The sequence below is a fragment of the Neophocaena asiaeorientalis genome, unplaced genomic scaffold (genome assembly GCF_003031525.2).
Source record: "Neophocaena asiaeorientalis asiaeorientalis breed wild unplaced genomic scaffold, Neophocaena_asiaeorientalis_V1.1 scaffold275, whole genome shotgun sequence".
NCBI lineage: Eukaryota > Metazoa > Chordata > Mammalia > Artiodactyla > Phocoenidae > Neophocaena > Neophocaena asiaeorientalis.
The window spans coordinates 4,181,119-4,205,174 of NW_020173679.1; the positions used below are offsets into that span (position 1 = coordinate 4,181,119).

The following is a 24,056-nucleotide window of genomic DNA, read 5'->3' on the forward strand; positions in this document are numbered from 1 at the left end:
CCCCCCACCAAGGCCTGCCCTTCCTGTGACAACTCTCCCTGTATCCATGGCTGCTCCCAAGATTGGTGCCAGTTTTTGGTTTTTTTTTTAAATAAAATGTTTTTCTGGTTTTCATCATAAATGAATGTTTATTCACTGTTTTGTTTTTTTTTTCGGTAGGCGGCCCTCTCACTGTTGTGGCCTCTCCCGTAGCGGAGCACAGGCTCCGGACGCGCAGGCTCAGTGGCCATGGCTCACGGGCCCAGCCGCTCCGCAGCATGTGGGATCTTCCCGGACCGGGGCATGACCCCGCGTCCCCTGCGTCGGCAGGCGGACTCTTCAACCACTGCGCCACCGGGGAAGCCCTATTCACTGTTTTTTAAAAATAGGAATTGAGCTGGTGTGGAAGTTTGTGAGGCACTGGTTTTGAGCTCACAGGCTAAAGCTCTCTGGGGACACATTCACAGTCATAGTGGGATCAGCTCAGCCCCACTTACCTGGGCTGCCTTGGTCTGAAACAGAAAGTCCTGCATCCCAGGCACCTTCCCAGTCCAGCGCCAACTGAGATGATTGGTCACCCTGCAGAACAGCTGGGGGGCCCTTTAGAATGACTAATTTCCAATAATTAAGGCTGTGAGGATCTCAAACGACCAGGTTTTGGGCTTTGCAGATGAATATAGCATTGGGCAGTGGGGTCTGGGCCTACACGTAGATAAGCAAAACCAAAATACCCCATGAATCCTAGGGAACCTGCTATTAATGCTGGAGGAGTAACCTTTATTTTCAATCTCTTTGGATAAGTCCACCCTCTATGTGCCTTTTCACTCAACTCATGCAGAAATGTTGGGGCCTATGGGGGATCCTGCAGGGGTTGCCCAGGTCTGCAGCCTCCTAGCTCTCAAGAGGAGGGAGAGGGTCCTCAGAAGTCAGGTGGGCATGGCCCTCATGGGGCCAGGGCCAGGGCAGGGCCTGGGGGGCACAGGGCTGGTCCGGTTCTTACCGAATTGATCCGGTCAATGTAGTTGGAGACCCGTGTGAAGACGGAGGGCTTGTGGTAGTAGTTGCAACCAAGGGAGGACCCGAAGCTGACCACGCCGTGCACTTGCCCCTGGCCATTAGCCGCCTGGCAGTTCAGTGGTCCGCCGGAGTCCCCCTGGGGAAGGCCAGTGTTCTGTCAGGAGGGGCCTTTGAGCTTGGGTGGGGCGATGGGAGGGGAGGGGAAGGGGCTACCCTTCAGAGCCCTGTGTTTTACATGTTGGCAGTGCATTTATATTGTTCTACGGTGGGTTGCCATATTCTCAGAGGCCAGCCCTTGCGGTTACAGCTCAAGATGGCACCATAATACCAACAGGAGCTAGCATGCATTCTTTCTGTGTGCCTGGAATGGTGCCAAGCACTTTATAGGCCTTATCTCATTTAATCTTTACCAAAACCTATGAGGTAAGTGTTGCAGTATCCCCATTTCATCAAAGAGGAAAACAGAAGCCCTCAGACTGAGGCTGTGCAAGCAGTAAAGTGGAGGAGCTGGGACGTGACCCAGAGTTAGAATGCCACGCGCTCAATCACCACCGGCCACATCCTCCCGTTGGCGGAGTTTCCTGGGGGCCCGTCTGCCTGGGCAGAGAGTGTAGGGGCCCAGTGTGATCTGAAGGATGCGTGAAGCTCCTTCCCGCTCTGTCCCCACTCTGCTTCAAAGTCCACCACATAGCAAGTCCTTTTGGTTAAGACACTGTATCAGAAAGGCTCTGTGGCAGCTACCATGAAGGGCTACGTTGGGTCATGAATGGGACTAATTCAACAGATAAACTTGAAATCACCTTAGAAAGGTCCTAACCCAGCAAATATGTCCCCTTGGCTCCCTTACTACACAGAGGAAAGAATAAGAGAGATGACGGTCATGAGAGACCTCAATGAGACCCAAGGAAGGACTTCCCAGCAGTGAGAGGGTGGACACTACTACAAGGAGAATCTCAAAATATCTTTTCTGAAGACTGCAAGGACAAAGGTCAGGGTTCAAATGTGTGAAGCTGTTTCCCAGTGCTTTGCTAGCAGCTGGGAGGATGGAGTCCAGGACCCTGAGAGACTCTCCCCATCCTCAGCCTCATTTTGTCAGTGTGTATGCGGGGTCACCTGACTTCCTGCACTCACATTGCAGCTGGAGATCACATCATCACCCCCAGCACAGATCATATTGGTCTTCACAGTGCTACCCCACCAACCAGGTTGGGAGCATATGGCAGAGTCCACAGCCAGCAGCTCGCCCTGCTGCAGGATGTCAAGAAGAGCTCCGCTGGCTGCATGAGACAAGAGAGAAGGTGTTACAGGGACAAAGGAACTCCTGAGAAAAAGCAAGTAGTGGATGCCCAGCCTCTTTATGGTCCCTCTTACTTTCCTCCATCCATAGGGTTGCCATGAGAGCAGCCATGTTTGCCCATACTGTATCCTCACAGTTGATTGGGTAGTGTTCTGGCCACAGCTGATTGGTTCAGGGGTGAACACCTGACCCCAGCTAAGCCAATGAGCTCCTTCTCCTGAGAATTTGGGGGTGGGACTAAGAAATCCCAGCCAGAGAGGATATAAATCTGGGAGCTGTGGGTAGTGGCTGCCATTTTCTTCTAGGGAGAGAAGGATGAAGTAGATCCACGAAGAAAAGAAATTCTGAGAGAGGGTTTCCTGAGTTTCTCATAGTCTTTCAGCCCCTGATTCTCTCCTCTTCCTGAAGCCTGGCTGTCTCTGTCCTTGGCTGAGTCTCTTAAATCCTTATAACAAACTCTCCATTTTGTTGTGCTGGCTCCATGGTTTCTACCACTTACCTTAAATATGACGGTGAGCCTGCTGGCATCTGCAGACCCAGCTTGGGAAAAATATTTGAATGCATTGAAAGTACAGCTTTCCTAATGGCTCCCAACGACACTGCCACCATCACTTTCATTACTATCATCACTGCTACTCATGTCAAAGACTAATAATATTCTTCACTTGCATTTTATTAGACCGTTCAAAATACTAAGCTAATCCTCACAGTATTTATTCCTATTTTGGACATTGGGACAGATGCGACATTGAATCCAAGAGAAGTTAAGCAGCTTCCCCAAGACCATCCTAATTAAATCTAGTCTAACCTGTATTATATTTTGCAAGTGTATAAGCATTTTCACATCTCTTTTGTCATCTCTTTTAACCTTTGCCAACCGTATTTCCATTTTACAGATGAGAAAACTGAAGCTAAGGTTACACAGCTAGTGACCAACAGAGCTGGGGATAAGGCCAAGCATTTGGACCCTTCCCTGGCTCTTGCTGCCTCCAGTGAAATACTTTCTGCCTGGGTGTTTTCTGATAAATGAACCAGTGGTTGTGCTTGTATCTCAGTAAGCATGAGATACACTTCCCACTTCTTACTTCTCCTGAGTTTCCATGTATCCATGTTTTTGCAGATAAGCCAGGCAAGAGGGTGATACTAATTTGAGTGTATGTGTGTTGATGTACCTCTGAGAAAACGTGTCACTTATAGATATATGTCATTATGAAAAAAAATAACCACTTATCTGCATGAGCCTTCCTAGAGTTCTCCAAACCTCTGGTGATTTTACAAGGGGAGGGCAGGTCCTCTGTTCCTTCTTGGTGGCCTACTGTCATTGGATCTCTGACCCTTAGGGCTTACGTCAAAAGGAGACCCACATGTAGCCAGGGTCTGAACAGCAAGGTCAGGAGGCACGTGGGACAGATGAGTTTTGAGATGGGGAGCAGAGAGTCCGATGAGGGCCCCAGGGACCTTTGTGGAGCTCTGGAATCCTGAGGTCACAGAGTGAATGCTATTTTGGACTCTGGCTTTGGGCCATAAAAAGGGACTTCTGGAGACTTCCCTGGCGGTCCAGTGGTTAGGACTCTGCACTTCCACTGCAGGGGGCATGGGTTCAATCTCTGGCTGGGGAAGTAAGATCCCACATCCCACATGCCACGTGGCATGGCCAAAAAAGGGGAGAAAAAGAAAAGGGACTTCTGTGCCAGAAGTCATGTAGTCAATGTAACCCTCATTCTGTCATACTGACAGTGACAACAATTAACACACAACACCTACTATGTGCCAGGCGCTGGGCTAAGTGCTTCCCATGGATTATTGACAACTCTGTGATACAGGTGCTGTTATTATCCCCATTTTACAGATGAGGAAAATTCAGTGTGGAAAAGCTAATTAAGTAACGTGCCAAAGGTCACATAGCAAGTAAGTGGAGGAGCTGGATTTGAAGCCAGGCAGTCTGAATTCTTTTTTTTTTTTTTAATTAGTTCTAGTAGTTTTCTGGTAGCATCTTTAGGATTCTCTATTTATAGTATCATGTCATCTGCAAACAGTGACAGCTTTACTTCTTCTTTTCTGATTTGGATTCCTTTTATTTCCTTTTCTTCTCTGATTGCTTTGGCTAAAACTTCCAAACTATATTGAATAAGAGTGGTGAGAGTGGGCAACCTTGTCTTGTTCCTGATCTTAGTGGAAATGGTTTCAGTTTTTCATCATTGAGGACGATGTTGGCTGTGGGTTTGTCATATATGGCCTTTATTATGTTGAGGAAAGTTTCCTCTATGCCTACTTTCTGGAGGGTTTTTATCATAAATGGGTGTTGAATTTTGTCAAAAGCTTTCTCTGCATCTACTGAGATGATCATATGGTTTTTCTCCTTCAATTTGTTAATATGGTGTATCACGTTGATTGATTTGCATATATTGAAGAATCCTTGCATTCCTGGGATAAATCCCACTTGATTACCCATCTACGCTATCCTGCTTCTCCAAGGCAGCAGCCAGTTTTTCCAGACTCCCTGGATGATGAGTGGGGAGAGAGCCCCTGACTGGACAGGGGTGACATCGCCTCCCTTCCCTCCCTTGGGATCCTTGGGGTTCCCAGCACCCACTTACTCTGCAGCCTTCCCCAGCCCGTGACATAGCAGATGTAGTTGTTGGTAGATTGGTGCCAGTGGGCGGTAGGCAGCTAAGCTGGATCTTGTCAGTCAGGGTGATGGGGTTGGCCAGTTTGAGCAGGGCAATGTCGTTCCTGGGTTTGTCAAGAGGCAGAGCATAAAGAGAGGGTTGACTGGTCCTGCCCCAATTATATTTCTGATTTTAGCCCCAGCGGGGACCATCAAACCCCCTCCTCGGCCAGCCTGATGGTGAATCTTCCTTCTGTTGGGGCTATGAGGGGTTGGGGAGCAGCTGTGGTTAAACCCCAGGGTTGCATTTTGTCCCTGGTGGAGCTTGGAGCCCTAAATTCCCCCGAGGTCTTTCAGGGGACTGTACAGAACAGGGGGGGCAAATAGGTTTGTCTTGCAATGTCCACTCTGATGGATTAGTTTGTGGCTGCCTGGCAGGCTGTGTTGACAAGGATTCTGAGGCTCTGTCCAGGGTCAGCAAGGAAATAAATCCATGACTGCTTGGTAATGTCTGTCCCAGCCGTATGCTTCCTATGTTTGGTTTAGAAAACAGTAGATGTTCAGGCTGAAAGGCCTTTTTGCCTTTACTCACCCTTCCACCTTGAGTTCTGCTGCCAGATTTATCCATTAGTCTCACGTCCTTGTCTAGGAAACCTTTAGTGATTGGCAGATTACATTTTCCACGATGGCCGCAGTGAGATCTCCCATCCTATCGGTGCTTGTTGCAATGTGATGTTGACACCCTGTCCTTTGAGAGGAGGGGTCTGGGTTTCTTCCCTCTGGTTGGGGGGTGGGGGACTGTGATATAGAGGAAGTGACACCATGTGACTTCTGAGACTAGGGCATGAGAAAATGCAGCTTCTGTCTGGTCCTTCAGGATTCCTGTTCTTGGGTCCTAACCTCCGTGCCGTGAAGAAGCCCAGGCCACATAGAGAGTCCACATGTATGTGAAAAGGCCCTTCTCCACTCTCTGCCCACCCATCTCCTCCCCATCTCTTAAGGCTTCCCTGGACCCATTCTGTGTCATTTTACGGCTTTCCAGTGTCTTGTCTGTGTGTACTTCATCTAGTTGACAAGTCCCTTTGGGGGCAGAGACTGACTCATGACTCACGGACACCCCGCATCCTTGGTGCACCATCATCGGTGCTGGACCACAGCAGGCTGCCTGGATGAAGGATCACAGGGTGTTATGGCCACAGGGCATCCTCCCGCTCTCCCCAGGGCTGTGATGCAGAGTCTTCTGGAAGATTTGGCAGAGTGAACGTTCTGGGCAGCCATTCAAGAGTGGCATCTTGGGCTGCAGAAGAGCCCTTGCATGTGGATAAATTATGCAGATTTGAAGAGATGGCTGGGGTTCTTCTTTCTAAAGGCCTTTCTGGAACTGCAGATCTGCTCTTGGGGATTGGGAGAGGATGAGGGATACCTCTGGGTTTCGGGAAGATGATGGGGAAGGAGGAAGAGGGAAGACAACTTTCTGTCCCCAGAAAGTGGGGACAGTCATGACGACGATGATGAAAGTGTTTTGAAGATGTGCTCAGATCAGGCCTCTGCTGGGCACATAACACCTGATTTAATGCTACTTTCTGGATCTGTATCTTCAGGCAAGTTCCTTCACTTCCCAGGTCGTGGTTTCCTCACCTGTGAGTTGGGGATAGTAACAGTACCTCCCGCCTGGGGCTGTTGTGAGGAATAAATATGATAACGCTCAGGAAACACCTAGCACATTGCCTGGCACAAAGAAGGCACTAAGTGTTCGTTGGCGTGATTGTGCAAACTAACTCCTGGGGGTGGAAGAGAGCTCACTGGGAAGGCGACCTGGACTGTAAGGTTCTGGAGGGTTGGCGACCCCCGCCACTCCTGCCTGTCCTAGTGGAAGACCAGGCTGGCTGGGCACAGTCTCTGCTGGTCACTGGAGTGCCTATTCTTGCTTGTGTGATCAGAAAGGGGGAGTCCCCTGAGCTGCAATGAGATGCTCGGGTTTAGGCGGCCCCCTAAACCCTGCAGGACTGGGGGCCTTGTGTGTTTCACTCACTGTTGTTTCCTGGTGCCTAGAACAGGGCCTGACATATAGTAGGTGCTCAACAGATACCTGTGGAATGAAGGCGTGAGTGAACCCATGGCTCTGAATTTTGTTTAATACCACCTGGATCTCAGGATTAGTGATGACGAAAGACGTCTGATGTTCCAGCAAATATTCCCTGCCCCTACATGTGCCCGCTCCCTGGGATAGGGGGTGGAGATTCAGGGGTTTATTCCAGGAATGCAAGGATTCTTCAATATACGCAAATCAATCAACGTGATACACCATATTAACAAATTGAATCAGGCATGGCCCAGCCCGTGCAAACTTCCGGCTAGAAGGGGAATTAGATGTGAATTAATCTCTAATGCACCTTGAGAGTGGACCGGGCGGGAGGAAGGGGTTGATTCCGCCAGTTTTCTGACGGGCAGAGAACCTTCCCTGCTTCTTCTTCCTCTCCCTCCTTTTTTCCACTTCCTGGGACCACTCCCCTCTACTTTGATGGCTCAGACATAGATCCCAGCACTTACACCTCTTCATTGCACCATTACTGTACTATTACTGCTAATAGCCCACACATGTGGTTTCTATCGTGTGCCAGGACTTTTTCTAAGTGCTTTACATACATTATCTCATTTAATCCTCGCAACAACCCTAGAGGTAGACACTATTACTGTCCTTATTTTACCAAAGAGGAAACTGAGGCACAGAAAGGCTAAGGAACTCGTGCTGGGCCACGCGGTCAGTATTCGAATGTATCTAAGCCTCCAGGCTCTAGAAGCTCGACCCCTAACCGCCACCCCGCACTGCCTCCCAGCCACACTTCTGGCCGTGGGCTCCTTGAGAGCTGGCGTGGTGACCTGTGCATCTCTGTGCGTCCAGCACCCAGCACGGCATGTGGGACATGGCGGGTGAACATAGGATGGTATGTGCTTGTCTACGAGGGGTTGGGGGAAGCGGAGTTGCCATCTCCCTGCAGGTCGGGGAACAATCACTGGGGGGCTTTGCAGAGCTCTGTGCCCCTTGCCAGCTTCCTGTGTGTGTTACCCCAGGCTGTCCCAGCAGAGTATCAGGGAATCTTTGAAAAATGTCAAAGGCGTGTTGGGAGGGGACACAGAGTAGGGGACAGCAGAGGGACTGTGTCCTACTCCACTCATAGACTCCACTTATAGTGGGACCTGCAGACCTATCCCTGTGTCCCCAGGACTTGGCACAGAATAAATACACGGTCAGTGAGTGCCTGCGGTAGACAGGGGAGCTGCAGGCTTAACTGGCAGGAGATTCAGGTCGCTCTGACAGTCTTTGCCTCTCCCTCCCCTAGTCACAGCCCAGCCCAGGCATCTTTGGGGCCGAGAGCTCCTCCCCACTCCCTACAGAAGGAGCAAAGGATGGGGCAGGGTTGCACCCACTGCCTTCTGGGAGACGCCCCATCCCCGCTCTGCACCCCTGCCAACCCACCCCCCAAGTGCACCCAGACAGAACACACCCTTTGGAGAGCTGGTTGGAGTTCCAGTCCTCTTGCACCACAAGCTTGGAGACCTTGACGGTCAGCGAGCCAAGCTCATGGGTGGCGAGGCAGTGCTGGCCCAGCACCACGCTGTAGGTCCTGGAGGAACTGGGAAAGGGGGCCGAGCGGAGAAGGTAAGCTCTGGGCTGTCCTTTCCTCTCTCTGGGCCCCTATGGGCAGGGACACCCCAATCAATGCACTGTCTGGAGGCCTGGCTCTGGGCAATGCTGGGATGGGCCCAAGTCAGTGCCTGCTCCAAGAGCTACTAGTTGGCGCTGGGAATTTTTCTTCCCTCTGGGCAATCGGTTAGTTATAATAACTATAACCAAACAGTAATTGCAACTATATTATACCAACTGTAAACTATGATATAAAATAAAAGTTATAATAATATAAACTCTGTGTTACTATGGGGGAAGTGAGATGCATACAGAGATAACAGCAGTCATTTACCCTCAAGGGCATCTTTTAATTTAACCCTTCACCTCCTATTTTTAGATGGGGAACCTGAAGCTCAGGGAGGAGAAATGGTCCAGAGTTTTGCAGCTCGTTAGTGACAATTCAGAGCTAGAACCAGGACTCCGGATGCCCAGGCCTCTATTATTTCCCCCCGCCTGCCTCCTAGAACTTGTAAATCAGGTGAGGAGAAGGGGCCTCTCCTGGCTATGAAAGCATTACATTGGCCCAGCAGAAACTCCAGTGAGCACCAACCGGTGTGAGATAAGCAGAGGCTGTAGGGAGGGAAGAGGACAGGTGAACAACGAATGTCACAGAGCCTTTCCTGTCCCTTGTGGGCCTTTATAATGGTACCAGTTCACTTTTATTGAGCACTTACTAAGAGCCAGCCCCTTTAATGCATCATCACATTTAATCCACACTAAATTCTGTTGCCTGATTTTTAGCAGGTGATGGTATTGAGGCTTGGAGTAGTAGTTCAAGTTGCTCAAGGGAACCCAGTTCCAGATCCTGAGGCCACATCTAGTTCCCCCAAGAGGATAGGAAATGGGCCTCCTCCCTTTCCATAGTCCCCCTCAGCGCCCCGCAAGGGATACTTAACCCATGTCACGTATGGGCCCATCAACTGACCAACAGACTGAACTATACATTGATGAGAACTTGTTTCTCGGCTGAGGAAGTGGTTATGTGCAAGTCTCCTTTACACAGGGTGGTTCAGGCCATCTGGGCTCCAACTCTGAGGGATGAGCATTGGCCAGTGGGGTGAGTGGGCTGGGAGACTGGGGAAAAGCATTTACCTGATGTAGTGGGCAGCTGTCAGGACCCAGTTTTGGCCTGTCAGAGACCCTCCGCAGGTATGGCGCCACTGGCCATAGGAGCTGTACTGCAGGGAGACCTGTGAAGAAGTGCAGGTGCTCTGGTCACTGAAAGGACCAGGCTCCTCTGCTCTGCAGCTTCCCAGCCCTGAGAGCGGGGCCAGGGTAAGGTGAGCAAGGCATTCACCTCAGGTGCAAAATCTAAGGGGGCACCAAGAAACTCGGTAATCAGGATAAATAACATTTTTAATAATCTTTAGAAAATTAGCACAAAAAATCTCTGATGAACAAAGTGTCAAAAATTTAAATAAAGACAGTATTAAAAAGTAATTGCTGGGCTTCCCTGGTGGCACAGTGGTTAAGAATCCACCTGCCACTGCAGGGGGCACGGGTTCGAGCCCTGGTCCGGGAAGATCCCACATGCTACGGAGCAAAGAAGCCCGGGCGCCACAACTACTGAGCCTGCACTCTAGAGCCCGCGAGCCACAACTACTGAGCCTGTGTGCCACAACTACTGAAGCCCGCGCGCCTAGAGCCTGAGCTCCGCAACAAGGGAAGCCACGACAATGAGAAGCCCGCGCACCGCAAGGGAGAGTAGCCCCCTGCTCGCCGCAACTAGAGAAAGCCCACACGCAGCGACGAAGACCCAATGCAGCCAAAAATAAAATAAATAAAAAGTGATTGTTTTGAACATCTTTGGGCAACCTGACTTGTTGGGTTTTTTCCCTTCTTGGGAGCTATTTCTTTAGGACATATTCCTCCAATTTAATATGTGTAAACCAAAATTTTGATTTCCCCCCCGCCCCGCCCCAAGTCTGTGTTTTCCCATCTTGGTAAATGGCAACCCCACTGTACCTGCTGCTCAGGCCAAAACACTAGGCAGTGAATTTGATGCTTCTCTTTCTCTCATATGCCTCATTCTAAACTACCAGCAAATCCTGCCAGCTCTACTTCCAGAATATGTAGACAGAACGCATCCCTCTTACCACCTCAACTGCTGGTCCCAACCATCTTTATTTAACTCTCACCTGGGTTATTATTGTAGCTTCCTATGTATTCTCCCTGCTCTCACTCTGGCCCCTCCCTCACCCCATTTCTCAACACAGCAGCCAGAATGATCCTTTTAAAATGTAAGCATGATTATATCTCTTCTCTGCTCTAACAGCCAGTGGCTCCCCCTATTACACAGTGTGAAACCCCAAACTGAACAAGGCTCTACAAGTCTCTACATGACCTCCCTGACCTTATAGGCTCCCACTCCCTTCTGCTCCAGCCACACTGACCTCCACGAGGTTCTGGAAATACACCAAGCCCACTTCTGCCTCAGGGCCTTTGCACTTGCTGTTCCTTCTGCCTGGACTATTCTTCTCTTATGTATTAGCATAGCTTTCTCCTTCACTTCCTACAGGTCTGTGCTCAAGGTTTTCTTCTCTGTGAGGCCTTCTGTGACCTTACCTAAAACAGAGTATGCACGCTCATGTGCACACATACATCCTTACACACCTATGCACACGTATGAACACACACGTCTCCTTTCCTCTGGTCCTGCTTTATCCTTCAGCATAGTATCTATCATCACCTGACATTATGAATTTACCCATTCAATTGTTTATTGTCTCTCCCACTTTAATATAAGCTCTGTGAATTTTCTTCCCACTGCTGTATTCCAGGTGCCTAGAACAGTACATGTCTCATGGTGGGTCCTTAATAAATTGAACAAGTGAGTGAATCAGCAAATGAATGAATGAATGGATGGATGGATGAGTGAGTGAATGAATGAAAGTAGACTCACCAGGCAAGGGTCTGGTCTTTCCTGCGGAACTTGTCACCTGTTGCTCTAGCTTTTCCCTCAGGACTAAACCCACTGATAGGAATATGAACATACATAAGTGTACCTTACCCTACAGCTCCTCAACTTTTAAAAAATATTTTTGTATTTTTAAAAAATGTATTTTATTTTATTTATTTTTGGCTGTATTGGGTCTTAGTTGCTGTGCCCGGGCTTTCTCTAGTTTTGGCAAGTGGGGGCTACTCTTCATTGCGGTGCGTGGGCTTCTCATTGCGGTGGCTTCTCTTGTTGCGGACCATGGGCTCTAGGCGCGCAGGCTTCAGTAGTTGCAGCATGTGGGCTCAGTAGTTGTGGTGTGTACACTTAGTTGCTCTGCAACATATGGGATCTTCCTGGACCAGGGATCGAACCCGTGTCCCCTGCATTGGCAGGTGGATTCTTAGCCCCTGCGCCACCAGGGTAGTCCCTCATTTTTTTTTAAACAAAAACGTGTTTCTTTTTTTAAAATTTTTTATCTTTTTTTACATCTTTATTGGAGTATAATTGCTTTACAGTGGTGTGTTAGTTTCTGCTTTATAACAAAGTGAATCAGTTATACATATACATATGTTCCAATATCTCTTCCCTCTTGCGTCTCCCTCCCTCCCACCCTCCCTATCCCACCCCTCCAGGTGGTCACAAAGCACCGAGCTGATCTCCCTGTGCTATGCGGCTGCTTCCCACTAGCTATCTACCTTACGTTTGGTATGTCCATGCCTCTCTCTCGCTTTGTCACAGTTTACCCTTCCCCCTCCCCATATCCTCAAGTCCATTCTCCAGTAAGTCTGTGTCTTTATTCCTGAAAAACGTGTTTCTATTTAGATTTGATAGTTTAATAGGTGTGGGTTGGAACTTTAAGGCGGTTGCATTTGGCACTGCTTGGTTCTCTGCCAAAGCTGTCCCATCTCCTTCCCCTTCCTTTCAAGTCCTTGCCAAGGCCATGCAGAGAGGAGGGAGGTGACAGCAGAGCATTGTGTGCTCTGACCAGGGTTCCCGTGGAGGAAAAGCAGGAATGATGCCTGATTTTCTCCAAACATCCTCACATCTGATTATCCACGTGGCATTTTCTTGTTTGCTTGACATTAAGGGGCCTTAGATGAACTGGCTTTTTAAACAATGCTTAAAATTAGACAAAATTAAAAAAGACACCTAAAAGGATGTCCCCACCCCCAAAATCTGAAAATAGGCTGAAACCATCCTACAGATGTGAAAATTTGAAATAATATGGAAACATAATTTGTGGGTAGCTAAGTGTGACCATAAAATTTGTGGGTAGCTAAAGAGCAAAGGTTGAACCAAATTTGAATCTCCACTTTCCGCCAGGCTAACGGGGTGACTTTGGGCAATTATGTAACTTTTCTGAGCCCCAGTTACCTTGTCTAGAAAATGGGGATCATAATGCCATAATGCCTGTCAGGGGCTCTTGGGATGATTAACAATTACAATAGCTAACACTTTAAATGTCTAATAATTTGAACACTTACTATATACTAGACACTGTTTTGAGCTCAGAGTGTGAATCAGCTTACATCATAATCACAGCAATCCCATGAGGCACTATTATTATTCCCATTTTACAGATGAGTAAACTAAGGCAACCAATAGAAATTTGTACAATGTGGTCCACGCCATAAGGGCTGTTGTACATTTTTAATATTACCCACCGAGAAAGGTAAATTGAGTTGCTCCACTCATACAGCTACTATGTGGTAGAGCAGGGATCATCTGGCTCCACAATCTGTCTGGAAACTTGACACAACCTACTTTAATTTTGAATCACATAGCACTTTATTTTCGAGTGTCTGGTGGGTTATGATCTAGGATCATAATCTTGGGGTGAGTGTGGAACAAAAGAGACCTCTCAGGCAACTCAGAGCAAATTATATCTGTTTAAAATTTTGTTATTTTTTTCTTTATGAAAAAGTTTGATTTTTTAAAAAATATTGCATTTAAATATTCATTTTGGTTACAGAGTTTTGTGGTGCCTCCTTAGATTTTGCACCCAAAGTGAGTGCCTTGCTTGCCTCACCCTGGTCCCCACCCTGCTTGACCTGCCCACCAACCCCAATAAAAAAATCTCCCAGGGAAGCAGAAGCAGGAAGTGTAGAGAGACACTTCCAAGACCAGCATTAATCAGTTCCCAAGGCAAGGATGCTTTTGTACCAGCAGTGTCAGCGGGTCCAGAGGATGAGGAAATATTTTGGTAGGCGGCACTGATTGGTTCTCAGCACAAGGGTGACCTCTGCTTAAGGGGGAGGTATAGGATCGCTCTTCCAACTTTCCAGAAAAAATATATTATGTGAGTGTGAGAGAAGTGCCAAAAGAATTGGCAAAATACACAGAGCCAAGTGTATAAATTGCGAGCTATCGGTCACCATCTATGATTGAAGCTCTCTTAACTGAGGGGAAGATGAACGGATGTTGCCATTCCCTCCGTGAAACATACTGACGGCTGTATGGGGTACCCTGAACACTCACCACTAGCACTCACCCCGATTCAACCTTTTTGTTCCCAATCCTCCGTATGCCAGTTGTGCTTGTATTGTAATTATGTAAATTGATTAAACATGTAACCGATGAAACGTGAGTTCAAAAAGTGAGTTGTGATTTATATGGAAACTAAGTTAAATGCTTGGAAGAGACCAGATAACCCTGACTTTTGAAAAATTGCTGTGAAATTAGGCATCGAAGAGAAAACGGAAAAATTGAGAAAATAGGTCATAAAAATCTGGAAGAGCTCATTGCGATGGCTTCTTGAATGTCTCACAGTCATTGCTCTACTCTAAAGAAACGGAATTATAGATGATGTGTTGTGGGGGGTGGTTTACACAAGACAGACTGGTGAACAAATATATATGTACAAGTTTTAAATTAAAATAAGTTGTTTAAAAAATGTATGTGTGGTTTCTAATAATTTCGCTATAACCAACCTTTCAATTACTCAGTCCCAATCATGTCAGATTAGAGAGATTTTACAATATTTATTTATGTCAGTGTCAGCGTCATGTATTTTCTTCGGGAGTCGTACCACTAACAGGTCCTGGTAATTTGTGCCTGTGCCCCAACCAGAATTTTTAGTCTCCATATCACTAGGATTATTTTAAGGTAAGGAAGCATTTACTTTCATTGGTAACATCTACTTGTCTGTAGTTAAGAATTAATTTGTGGGACTTCCCTGGTGGCTCAGTGGTTAAGAATCCGCCTGCCAATGCAGGGGACACGGGTTCGAGCCCTGGTCCAGGAAGATCCCACATGCCGTGGAGCAGCCAAGCCCGTGCACCACAGCTACTGAGCCTGCACTCTAGAGCCCGCGAGCCACATCTACCGAGCCCGTGCGCTGCAACTACTGAGCCCACGAGCCTAGAGCCCGTGCTCTGCCACCGCAAGGAGAAGCCCGCGCACAAAAATGAGACCCAACGCAGCCAAAAAGAAAAAAAAAAAAAAAATTAATTTGCACTGGTTGGTTCCTTAAAGCAAGGAATATTTGCATAGGGGGTGATGAATGATTCGTAGGATAACAGTACATGTGTAAGCAAGCATCTGATTGGTTAACAGAGCAAGACTGTATTTGTGAATTTGTGTGTATGGGTTGTGGGGTAGGGCAGGTCTTTATCAAGGCTGGAGAAGGCACCTCTCCCTCCACCCCCAAGGTTGACCAACAGAAATGTATTTTTTATTGGCGAATTTTCCCATCCTGCCCTCTGAGTCCCCACCAATCCTCATCTTTGCCAGTGCAGTAGACCCCGTGGTGGAGGGCAAAGGGGGTGATGTGAGGTAGGTAAGGGCAGGGGGGCAGAAGTGGAGGGGTGGGGGGACTCCCCTGCCAGGGACAGCTGTTGGCTCTCACATCTTCACCTCCAACCACCCTGGGCAGGTTGGGCAGGTAGGTGGGGAGCCCACAGCTGAAGGCCGTAAAAAGAGAAAGGGTCGTGAGCCCCGGAAGCAATGACCCAAACGATGTAACCTACACTTGCTGAATTCCCAAATCCCAAATAGAGAATCCCCGTTCTGGAAGGATCTCCACACGTTGCAGAGTCCTGCCCTTTGCTCCACTTATTTGGAACTTCACTCCAGCTTTCTTATAACCACAGGACTGAGTCCAGTGGGTACAGGGAGGTCCCATCCCCAGTCCCACCAGGAGACTGAAAATGTGCCTCTGGGTGACAGGACTTACCTCCAGCCACCAATGTAGGCAGCAGTAGGGCTCTGATCACGGTGTGTCTGTAGGAGTCCGATATGTGTGGCCCTGGCTAAGGCCCTGGTTTTATGAGTGAACTTATCTGCCAGAGATACACTAGGAATGCAAGATGGGGATTTTCTCCAAGCCCAATGGAAAAATGGCCTGTGTCCAAATATTTTTTTCCATTTCCCCCACCTGTCACCCTGGCACTACTTTGAAAAAATGCCAAAGGTGGATATTGAAATACGGCTTCTATCTGCTTTTAAGAGATTATGTTATGTGTTAGGGGAAGAAGAAAAATGTTGTTGTCGGTCCTTGGAGTTGTGTTTTCATAGAAAAGATTAGGTTGGTGTGCTGAGCAAACAGCATTCTAGGCCAGTGGTTCTCAGTGGAGCTGGTATTGCCTACCAAGGGGATATTTGGCAATGTCCAGAGACATTTTTGGCTGGGGATGGGGTATTACTGGTATGTAGTGGGGAGAGTCTAGAGATGCTGTTAAACATCCTATAAGGCCCCCGGCAGCCCGTCATAACAAGGAATTATCCCACCCTGAACGTCAGTGGTGCCGAGGTTGAGGAAGCCTGTTCTAGGCCATGCTATGGCTTGCTGTGTGACCCTGGACAAGCCATGGAAGTCTCTAGGCCCGGGGCCTGCCCTTCTGTGAACCAGGCAGAGAAACGTGTGCCCAGTCTGTTTTGCAACAATGCGGTGAGGATTTGAAAAACATGAACGTGCTTACCTAGGAGAAGCACAAAACGGACCCACACAGGTAGGGTTTGACAGTCCCAGCAACAGGGAGGAGGGAGTGCTGGCCGAGGAGGGCTGTATCTATCATCTCCTCCTAAGACGACAACAGTTTGTACTTCTCCAGTAACTTCATCTGCCAAGTGGGGTCAGAGCAGGAACTTCTTAGAAAGGGAGGCTGACACTCACCAAACATATACATCAGATGCACTCACATGTCTTACCTAATCTAAGCCTTACAAAACCTTGCACAAGGGTCCCATATTTCAAGGGAGGAAGCTGAGGTTCAGAGAGGTAAAGTGACTTGCCCAAGACCACACAGCTTCTAAGCGGCAGAATGGGGATTCCAACATAGGTTGGTCTGATTTCCAAGCCCCTTTACTTGATGCCGCTGAAGGTGGCCTTCCGAATGTCCTCCTAGCACTGCAATAAGCCCCTTGTTTTTGGCGGGGGTGGGGGGGGGGCAGGGAGAAGGGTGGAGAAAATGAGCGAGGGTTCCTGATGGATGTTCTCGCTCTGCCTTAAACCTTCACTCTTATTGCTTGTGGTCTGAGCACGGTGCCAGGCAGGCCAGGCTCTGGTGAGACAGTCCTGCTCTGTGACCACAGATTCTACCTTTTGCCCAGCTAGAAAAGCAGAGCAGAAAGTGGACTCCATCTGTTAAGATCTGAGTTCAAGCCCTCACTGAATCAGATCTGAGCATTATAGCTTGGAGGGACAAGTCACTTCTCTCCTGGGCCCGAGTTTCTTAAATAACAATCCAGGCCTGATTGCAGGATCACTGTATGGGTGAGAAAATGGGTGTGAGAAAATTTTGTAATCTCCCAAGGATGATGAGGAAGGTGAAGGAGGCTGGGGTACAGAATCCCCTTGCACTAGACGTCAGAATATCTGGGCTCTAGTCCCAACTGCATTCCCTAACTCCTTTAACAGTTTGGGCTCTTGTTTATAATCTGTAGCAGTCACTACAATAACAGACTATTTCTGAAGTTTCCTATTTTATCTTGAATTAATGTGACCATGCCATTCTGTTTCACATATCTGCGTTTGTTTTACTATAAAAATAAGATTTTCCCTGTATGAGGTCACTGGACAAATACCAGTTTTGTGCATGCCATGGGCTTGCTGTGTGATCACACAGGTCCTCTGGCCTGGGGCTGCCCATGAATGAAACAGTGAGAGGAACGTATGCCTGGCCTATTTCACCACATTGCTGGGAGGGTTTGAAAGTGACAGAAAACTTCATCGAACAGGCTTAAGCCAAAGAGTCATTCATTGGGACACAAGATGGAAAAGTCCAGGAGCAGGGCTCGACTTCAGGCACAGCTGGATCCAGGGCTCTGGTGATGTCCCTAGGACTCAGCTTCTCTCCATCTTCTGGCTCTGCTTTCCACTGTGAGAGTCCACTCTCAGGCTCCATTAACTGGCCTGTAGGAGCTCCAGGTTGTCCTATGGGGACAAGAGGGCTACAGAATCTCCGACCCATGGTCTGGCACTATTGACGTTTTGGGTGATGATTCTTTGCTAGGAGAGCCCTCCTGTGCATTGTAGGGTATTTAGCAGCAATCCTGGTCCCCGCCCACTAGATGTCCCTGCCCTCCTCCTTTAAGTTGTGACAACCAGAAATGTCTCTACACATTGCCGAATGTACCCTGGAGAGCAAAACCATCCCCTCCTCCTCTTTCCCCCATTTTGCTGTTCTAGCCTCGCACCCCTCATCCTCAAACACATCAGGGAATGAGTGAGAGCTTCCTGGTAGTTCCCGCAGAAGTCCTGCAACTCTCTCTGATTGGATCCGCCTCAGGTCACATGCCCATCCCTGAACCAATTGTTGTGGTGGAGGAGGGGCTGCTAGGGTGGATTGGCCAGGCCTGGAGCACAAGTCCCACCTCCAGATCTGGGCTCCAAGCTCCTGATAGAGGTGCGGGGGAGGGACAGCACCAAATAACAATGGAGGCTTCTGGAGGGGGAATGGAGGCTGGGAGAGAGAGTGGGTTTTACAGCCCACTTCCCCCTCTGGGGCTCAGTCCCCCATTGATCTGTTGTGGGACAACAAGGCAATCTGTAAAGTTCTAGCCTCGGCTGGGTCTTTGAGAGGGGCCAGGGAGATGCGGATGCGAATTTCTCACGGGGCGTATGACTCATTCATAAGGGTTCCTCTGAGACGCCATATGCTCAGTGGTTAGAGGCTTGGGTTTGCACCCCTGTGCCTCCCGGTAGGGACTCTGGTCTGGATCGTCGCTACTCACAGAGTGGTCTGGACCAGCCTAGTTTAGGATCTGGTTAGAAATGGAGACTCGGGGGGACTTTCCTGGAGGTCCAGTGGCTAGGACTTCGCCTTGCAATGCAGGGACTGTGGGTTTGATCCCTGGTTGGGGAGCTAAGATTCCCAAATGACTTGCGACCAAAGAACATAAAACAGAAGCAATATTGTAACAAATTCAATAAAGACTTTAAAAACGGTCCATATCAAAAATAATCTTAAAAAAAAAGAAATGCAGACTCAGGACTTCCCTGGTGGTCCAGTTGTTAAGACTCTGCGCTCCCAGTGGGCCCGGGTTCCATCCCTGGTCAGGGAACTAGATCCCACGTGCCGCAACTAAGAGCCCGCATGCCGCAACGAAGATCCCGTATGCTGCAACTAAGACCCGGGGCAGTCAGATATATATATGTGTGTGTATATATAAATATAAAAGAAATGCAGACTCTCCCACCCAGGCCTACTCATTTAGCATTTGCAGTTTTAACAAGATACCCAGGGGATTCTCCTGCACGTTAAAATTTGAGATGACCTGGGCTAGAACAAGTTTCATCTCTTGAACTCAATTTCTTCACCTACCAAATGCAACAGTAACAATCCCATCTATCTCTTAGGATTGTTGTTAGAATCAAGCAACGGTTTGTTCACTTAAAACACTGAGAATCATAAACGTGCAATCAATTGTTTACTCTTCAAGCCTTAGACCTGTAGGCCTCAGCTATCAGAATAGCACAGAATTCTTCCAACTTTTCCATCAAAGAATCCTAGGAGATCAGGGGTTGGCAAATTGTTTCTGTAAAGGACCAGATAATAAATATTTTAGAATTGCGGGCCATACGGTCTCTGTTGCAACTACTCAACCTTGCTGTTACAGTGCAAAAGTAGCCCGATAGGCATAGCTGTTTTCCAATAAAGCTTTATTTACAAAATAGATTTGGTTTGCAGGCTCCGGTTTTCAGTAGATTAGTGATGTGGGGTCTAGCGTGTAGCAGTCACCACAAGAGCAAAATGTCTCCGGAGTCTCATTCTTCAACTTGAAAGCTTGATCTGAATTTTGCAGCTTATTTCATAGCACAGCTGGGTTTATTTTAATGTGCATTTTTTTCTTCCCACACAATCTTCATAGGAAATCAGTGCTTTGGAAAGATGCTCTGTGTTTATTCTCTGTCATTACCTGCTCCCCAGCCCATCACCTTGTGAAGCTTTGCAGATAGGTACCCCCCACCTGATGAGAGTGAGCTTCAGAGGACTGAACCCCACGGCCTGCTGGGAATGAAGCTCCCTCTCCTTAGGAATAAAAGGGAGAGGGAGGATTTCCTAACAGGGGTTCAGGTGTGAGGTCAGTAGTAGTAATGATGCCTCCGATCACAAGCCTCTGTTATTTTGTTGGCTCCCAAAGGGAAGGAGGGAGGGATGGAGGGGAGGTGCCCATTTTACAGATGAGAAAACTGAGTCTCTGAGAGGTTAAGTGACTCAGCTGCTGTCATTGCCTATCAGTGGCAGAGTTCAGAGCTCCAGCATAGTGACTGCCTTCCCTTCTGCCCTGCCATAGTTTATGCTATTAATTTGTGTCCAAGATAACGGGCGGTGTGGGAGATTGCCAGGATGGCTCTGATCCTTCACCCCTCCCTGTATCCATGCCTTTGGTTATGTAACTTTGCGGTGGCCTCCTGGGAGGAGGATGAAAGCCCTGTGGAGCTGAGCTGTCCCAGCCGGACCCAGGCTTGACCCCTAGACATATTAGTGATTCCAGCCAAAAGCAGCAGGGCCACCTAACTGACCCCAGCTGACCCCAGGCGTGTGAGCAATAAATACTTGTCACTGGATTCCACCGAGCATTTGTGGTTGGTTTTCGCTCAACGTTATTAATTATACTGGAAGTAGCTGATACGGTGGGTAAAAGCCTTTGTGAATGTCTCTGAGCAACAATTCTCCTCTTAGGTTTCTGTCTACGTGGGCTCATTGCCAGCTTCGCTCAAGCTTGTCAGCACGCGTACCGCCTCCACCCTTTCCTGGCAGGGCCACTAGAGGAATCAGTGTGTGGGGGGGCCTTGAGATTTCGGGGTTAATGGCAGAATAACGTGGTTGTTAGTTACACAGGCTCTGGAGTCAGACTGCCTGGGTTTAAGTCCTGGTGCCCCATTACTAGCTGTGCAGTCTTGGGTGAGGATTTCTTTTTGTTTGGTTTGGTGTTTGAACAGAGAATGGTTTATTGCAGGGCCAAGCAAGGAGAACGGGCAGCTCATGCTCAGAAAGCCTGAACTCTCCAAAGGTTTTTGGGAAGAGTTTTTATAGGCAAAATTTGCAGGGAGGGCTCCAAGGTGTGTAACCTTCCTCCGATTGGTTGGTGGTTAGGTGACAGGGTGGTGTTCCAGGAATCTCCATCATGAGCCTTCTGGCTCTGACCACGTGCTTGGGCTCAGCCTGAAGTTACCGTCCTCCCCCTGGGTGGGGGCCTTAGTTCCTGTAAAAGAACTCAGAGATAGGTATCAAATTGTAATTGGGTGAGTTTTTTTTTGTTTTTTTTTTTTTGTGGTACGTGGGCCTCTCACTGTTGTGGCCTCTCCTGTTGCAGAGCACAGGCTCCAGATGCGCAGGCTCAGCAGCCATGGCTCACGGGCCCAGCCGCTCCGTGGCATGTGGGATCTTCCCAGACGGGGCATGAACCTGTGTCCCTGCATTGGCAGGCGGACTCTCAACCACTGCGCCACCAGAGAAACCCCTTGGGTGAGTTTTTAAACCCCTCTGAGTCTCAGGCTCCTCATCTGCAAAGGGGGATGATAATCAGGGTTGCCAGGATTATTAAATGAGATTGAGTATATAAAGCCCTTGGATGGTACCTGGCACACAGATTACCAAGTGCTCAGTACACACTAGCCACGGTGCCTGCATTAGACACACAATGGCATTCTAGTGGGTCACTGGCATGAGGGCTCTCATGCCCCCAGGCCAGGGGAACTCCTGCCAAGGCAGAAGGTGGAGTTGGAGGGTCACTGCCTAAGTGCCCACTCTCCCTGGCTCCCAACCACTGGTTTGTGACCTCTTGGACAAAGTCTACAGATCCTTGCTCTCATCCCAGCCAGATCCCAGGGAGTCCTTCCTGACCCTTCCTTTGCCACCCTCTTACACTCCCCACCTAGTACTTTAGATTTTGCTGGAAGTGAGGAGTGATGGTGTATTTATCTCCTATTGCTGCTTTAACAAATTACCACAAATAAGGTGCTGAAAACATAAAAGTGTACGTTTTTACAGCTCTGGAGGTCACAAGTCCACAATCGGTGTCATTGGGCTAAAGCAGGGCTGGTTTCTTCTGGAGACTCTAGGGGAGAATCCCTTCCCTTGCCTTTTCCAGCGTCTAGAGGCTGCCTGCATTCCTTGTCTTGTGGCCCCTCCCTCCATCTACAGAGTCAGCAGCATCACATCTTCAGATCTCCCTCTGACTCTGACCCCCTGCTTCTGTCCTCATATCTCCTTGTGACTAATCCCTCTTAAAAGGACTCTTGTTTCTTTTTATGGCTGAGTAATATTCCATTGTATATATGTGCCACAGATAAAGATGTAAAAAAAAAAAAAAAGGACTCTTGTGATTCCACTGAGCCCGCCTGGATAATCCAGGCTAATCACCCCATCCCAGGGTCCTTCAATTAATCACACCTGCAAAATCCCTTTTGCCACGTAAGGTAATGCACTCATATGTTCTGGGATCTATGGCATGGACATTTTTGGAGGGCTAGTATTTTGTCTACCACAGATAGGCATTGACCCTTGTATATAACCGTGGATCTTGTCCCTGAATCTGAGAATTTTACACTCTTGTTGAACAGACAGAGCTGTGGCTTATGTTTTTACCATTTATTAGCTAATAAAAAGTAGCTTTGATAATCCAATCACGTTCCCAAAATTTATATAGATTTGGCACTGGGGGGGGATGCTGCTGTCCAACACTGTACATATACCTCTTAAATAATTACTGAAGTATTACTGAATTACTGAACCTATCTCTCCTTTCCATCTGCAGCTTGATGGTTGGGGCCCCAGTAATTCTGGCCTAGAACATTGCAGCAGCCTCCTAACTGCCTCCCTGCCTCCATTCTTGCCTGCTCCAAATCACCCTCCGTAGAGCTGTCAGATGAATGCTTTAGTGTGTACATCTGACCACAGAGATCACTTCTCTATCTAAAACCACTCTACGGCTCCCTATTGCCCTCAGGATAAAGTCCCAACAACCCTCTACCATGGCTACAAGTCCTTCCAGGAAGGGCCTTTCTCACTCTCTAGCCACATCTCTTGCCCCTCCCTGTTAGGGTGACAGGCCATCCCAGTTTGCTTGGGACAGCACTGAAAGTACCACTTCCTAGAAAACTACTCAGTGCCAGGACCACTGGTCACCCAATCCCTGCCCTGTGCCTTATGCTCTAGCAACGCCTTCTGCTTGGAGATTCTTCCAAGCAGTTACCATGACTTTGCTTATGGCCTTCCCTCAGTCAGGAAAGTGACCCCTTATGTTATCCCCCAGGGTATCACTTAGGACTGTGCTGAGCTGCAAGTAGCTGAAAACTGGACTACAGTGGTTAAAACAAATGCAGGTTTATTTAGTTTTTACATAATTAGACATTCAGAGAACGGTTGCTGGCATCAGATCTGCAGCTCAATGATGTCTGAGCTCATGTCTCTGTAATTCTCTTCGCCACAAGAAGGCTGCCTTAGTTCCAGGCATCACATCCATATTCGTATTCATCACAGGGCAGTAGAGCGTGGTGGTCAAGAGCATGAGCTCTGGGGCCAGATTAACAAAGTCTGGATCCCAGCTCCATCACCTCCCAGGGAAATCACCTTGGGAAGTCACTAACCATCTCTAGCCTCAGTTTCCTCATTTGTGAAGTGGGGATGATGTTAATAACCTATGTCTTAGGATTGTTTTGGGGATTAAGTGACGTAATACATGTAAAACCTGTAGAACGGGGCCTGGCACAGAGGAAGTGTTCAGTAAGTGTTAGCTATTACTTTGATATTATAACTGCAAGGGACCTGGGGACAGCAAGAATTTAGCATTTTTAGCCTCCAGTATAGAGACAACTACAAAAGGAGGAGGCTGGGAACGAAGTTTGGGTCAAGCAACCAGCAGCATCTTCTGTATTTTGGTACCTTCTACTCAAATGTAAAGAATACATTACACTGGGCGTCACCACCTCTAGGAAGCCGTCCTGGACTCTTCCTGCCAACTCTCACTGGTTTAAGTGTCCCTTTGCCATGCTCCTGGACTGTATTCCTACCTTCACACTTACACCAGGGAACTCAGTGATCTGTTTATGAGTCTGTCTCCTGCAGAGCAGGGATCTTGTCTG

General features: G+C 48.3%; 1 protein-coding gene across 1 annotated transcript; it reads right to left on the reverse strand.

The window, feature by feature from the left end:
- Positions 1–303: 303 nt before the first annotated feature.
- LOC112402820 (chymotrypsin-like elastase family member 2A) lies at positions 304–16,146 on the reverse strand. Its single transcript, XM_024749994.1, is given in 7 exon segments — positions 304–1,132; positions 2,128–2,269; positions 4,887–4,932; positions 4,935–5,026; positions 8,408–8,536; positions 9,682–9,886; positions 16,116–16,146. Coding segments are annotated over 7 exon segments (855 nt in total). The 3' UTR covers positions 304–922.
- Positions 16,147–24,056: the final 7,910 nt, after the last annotated feature.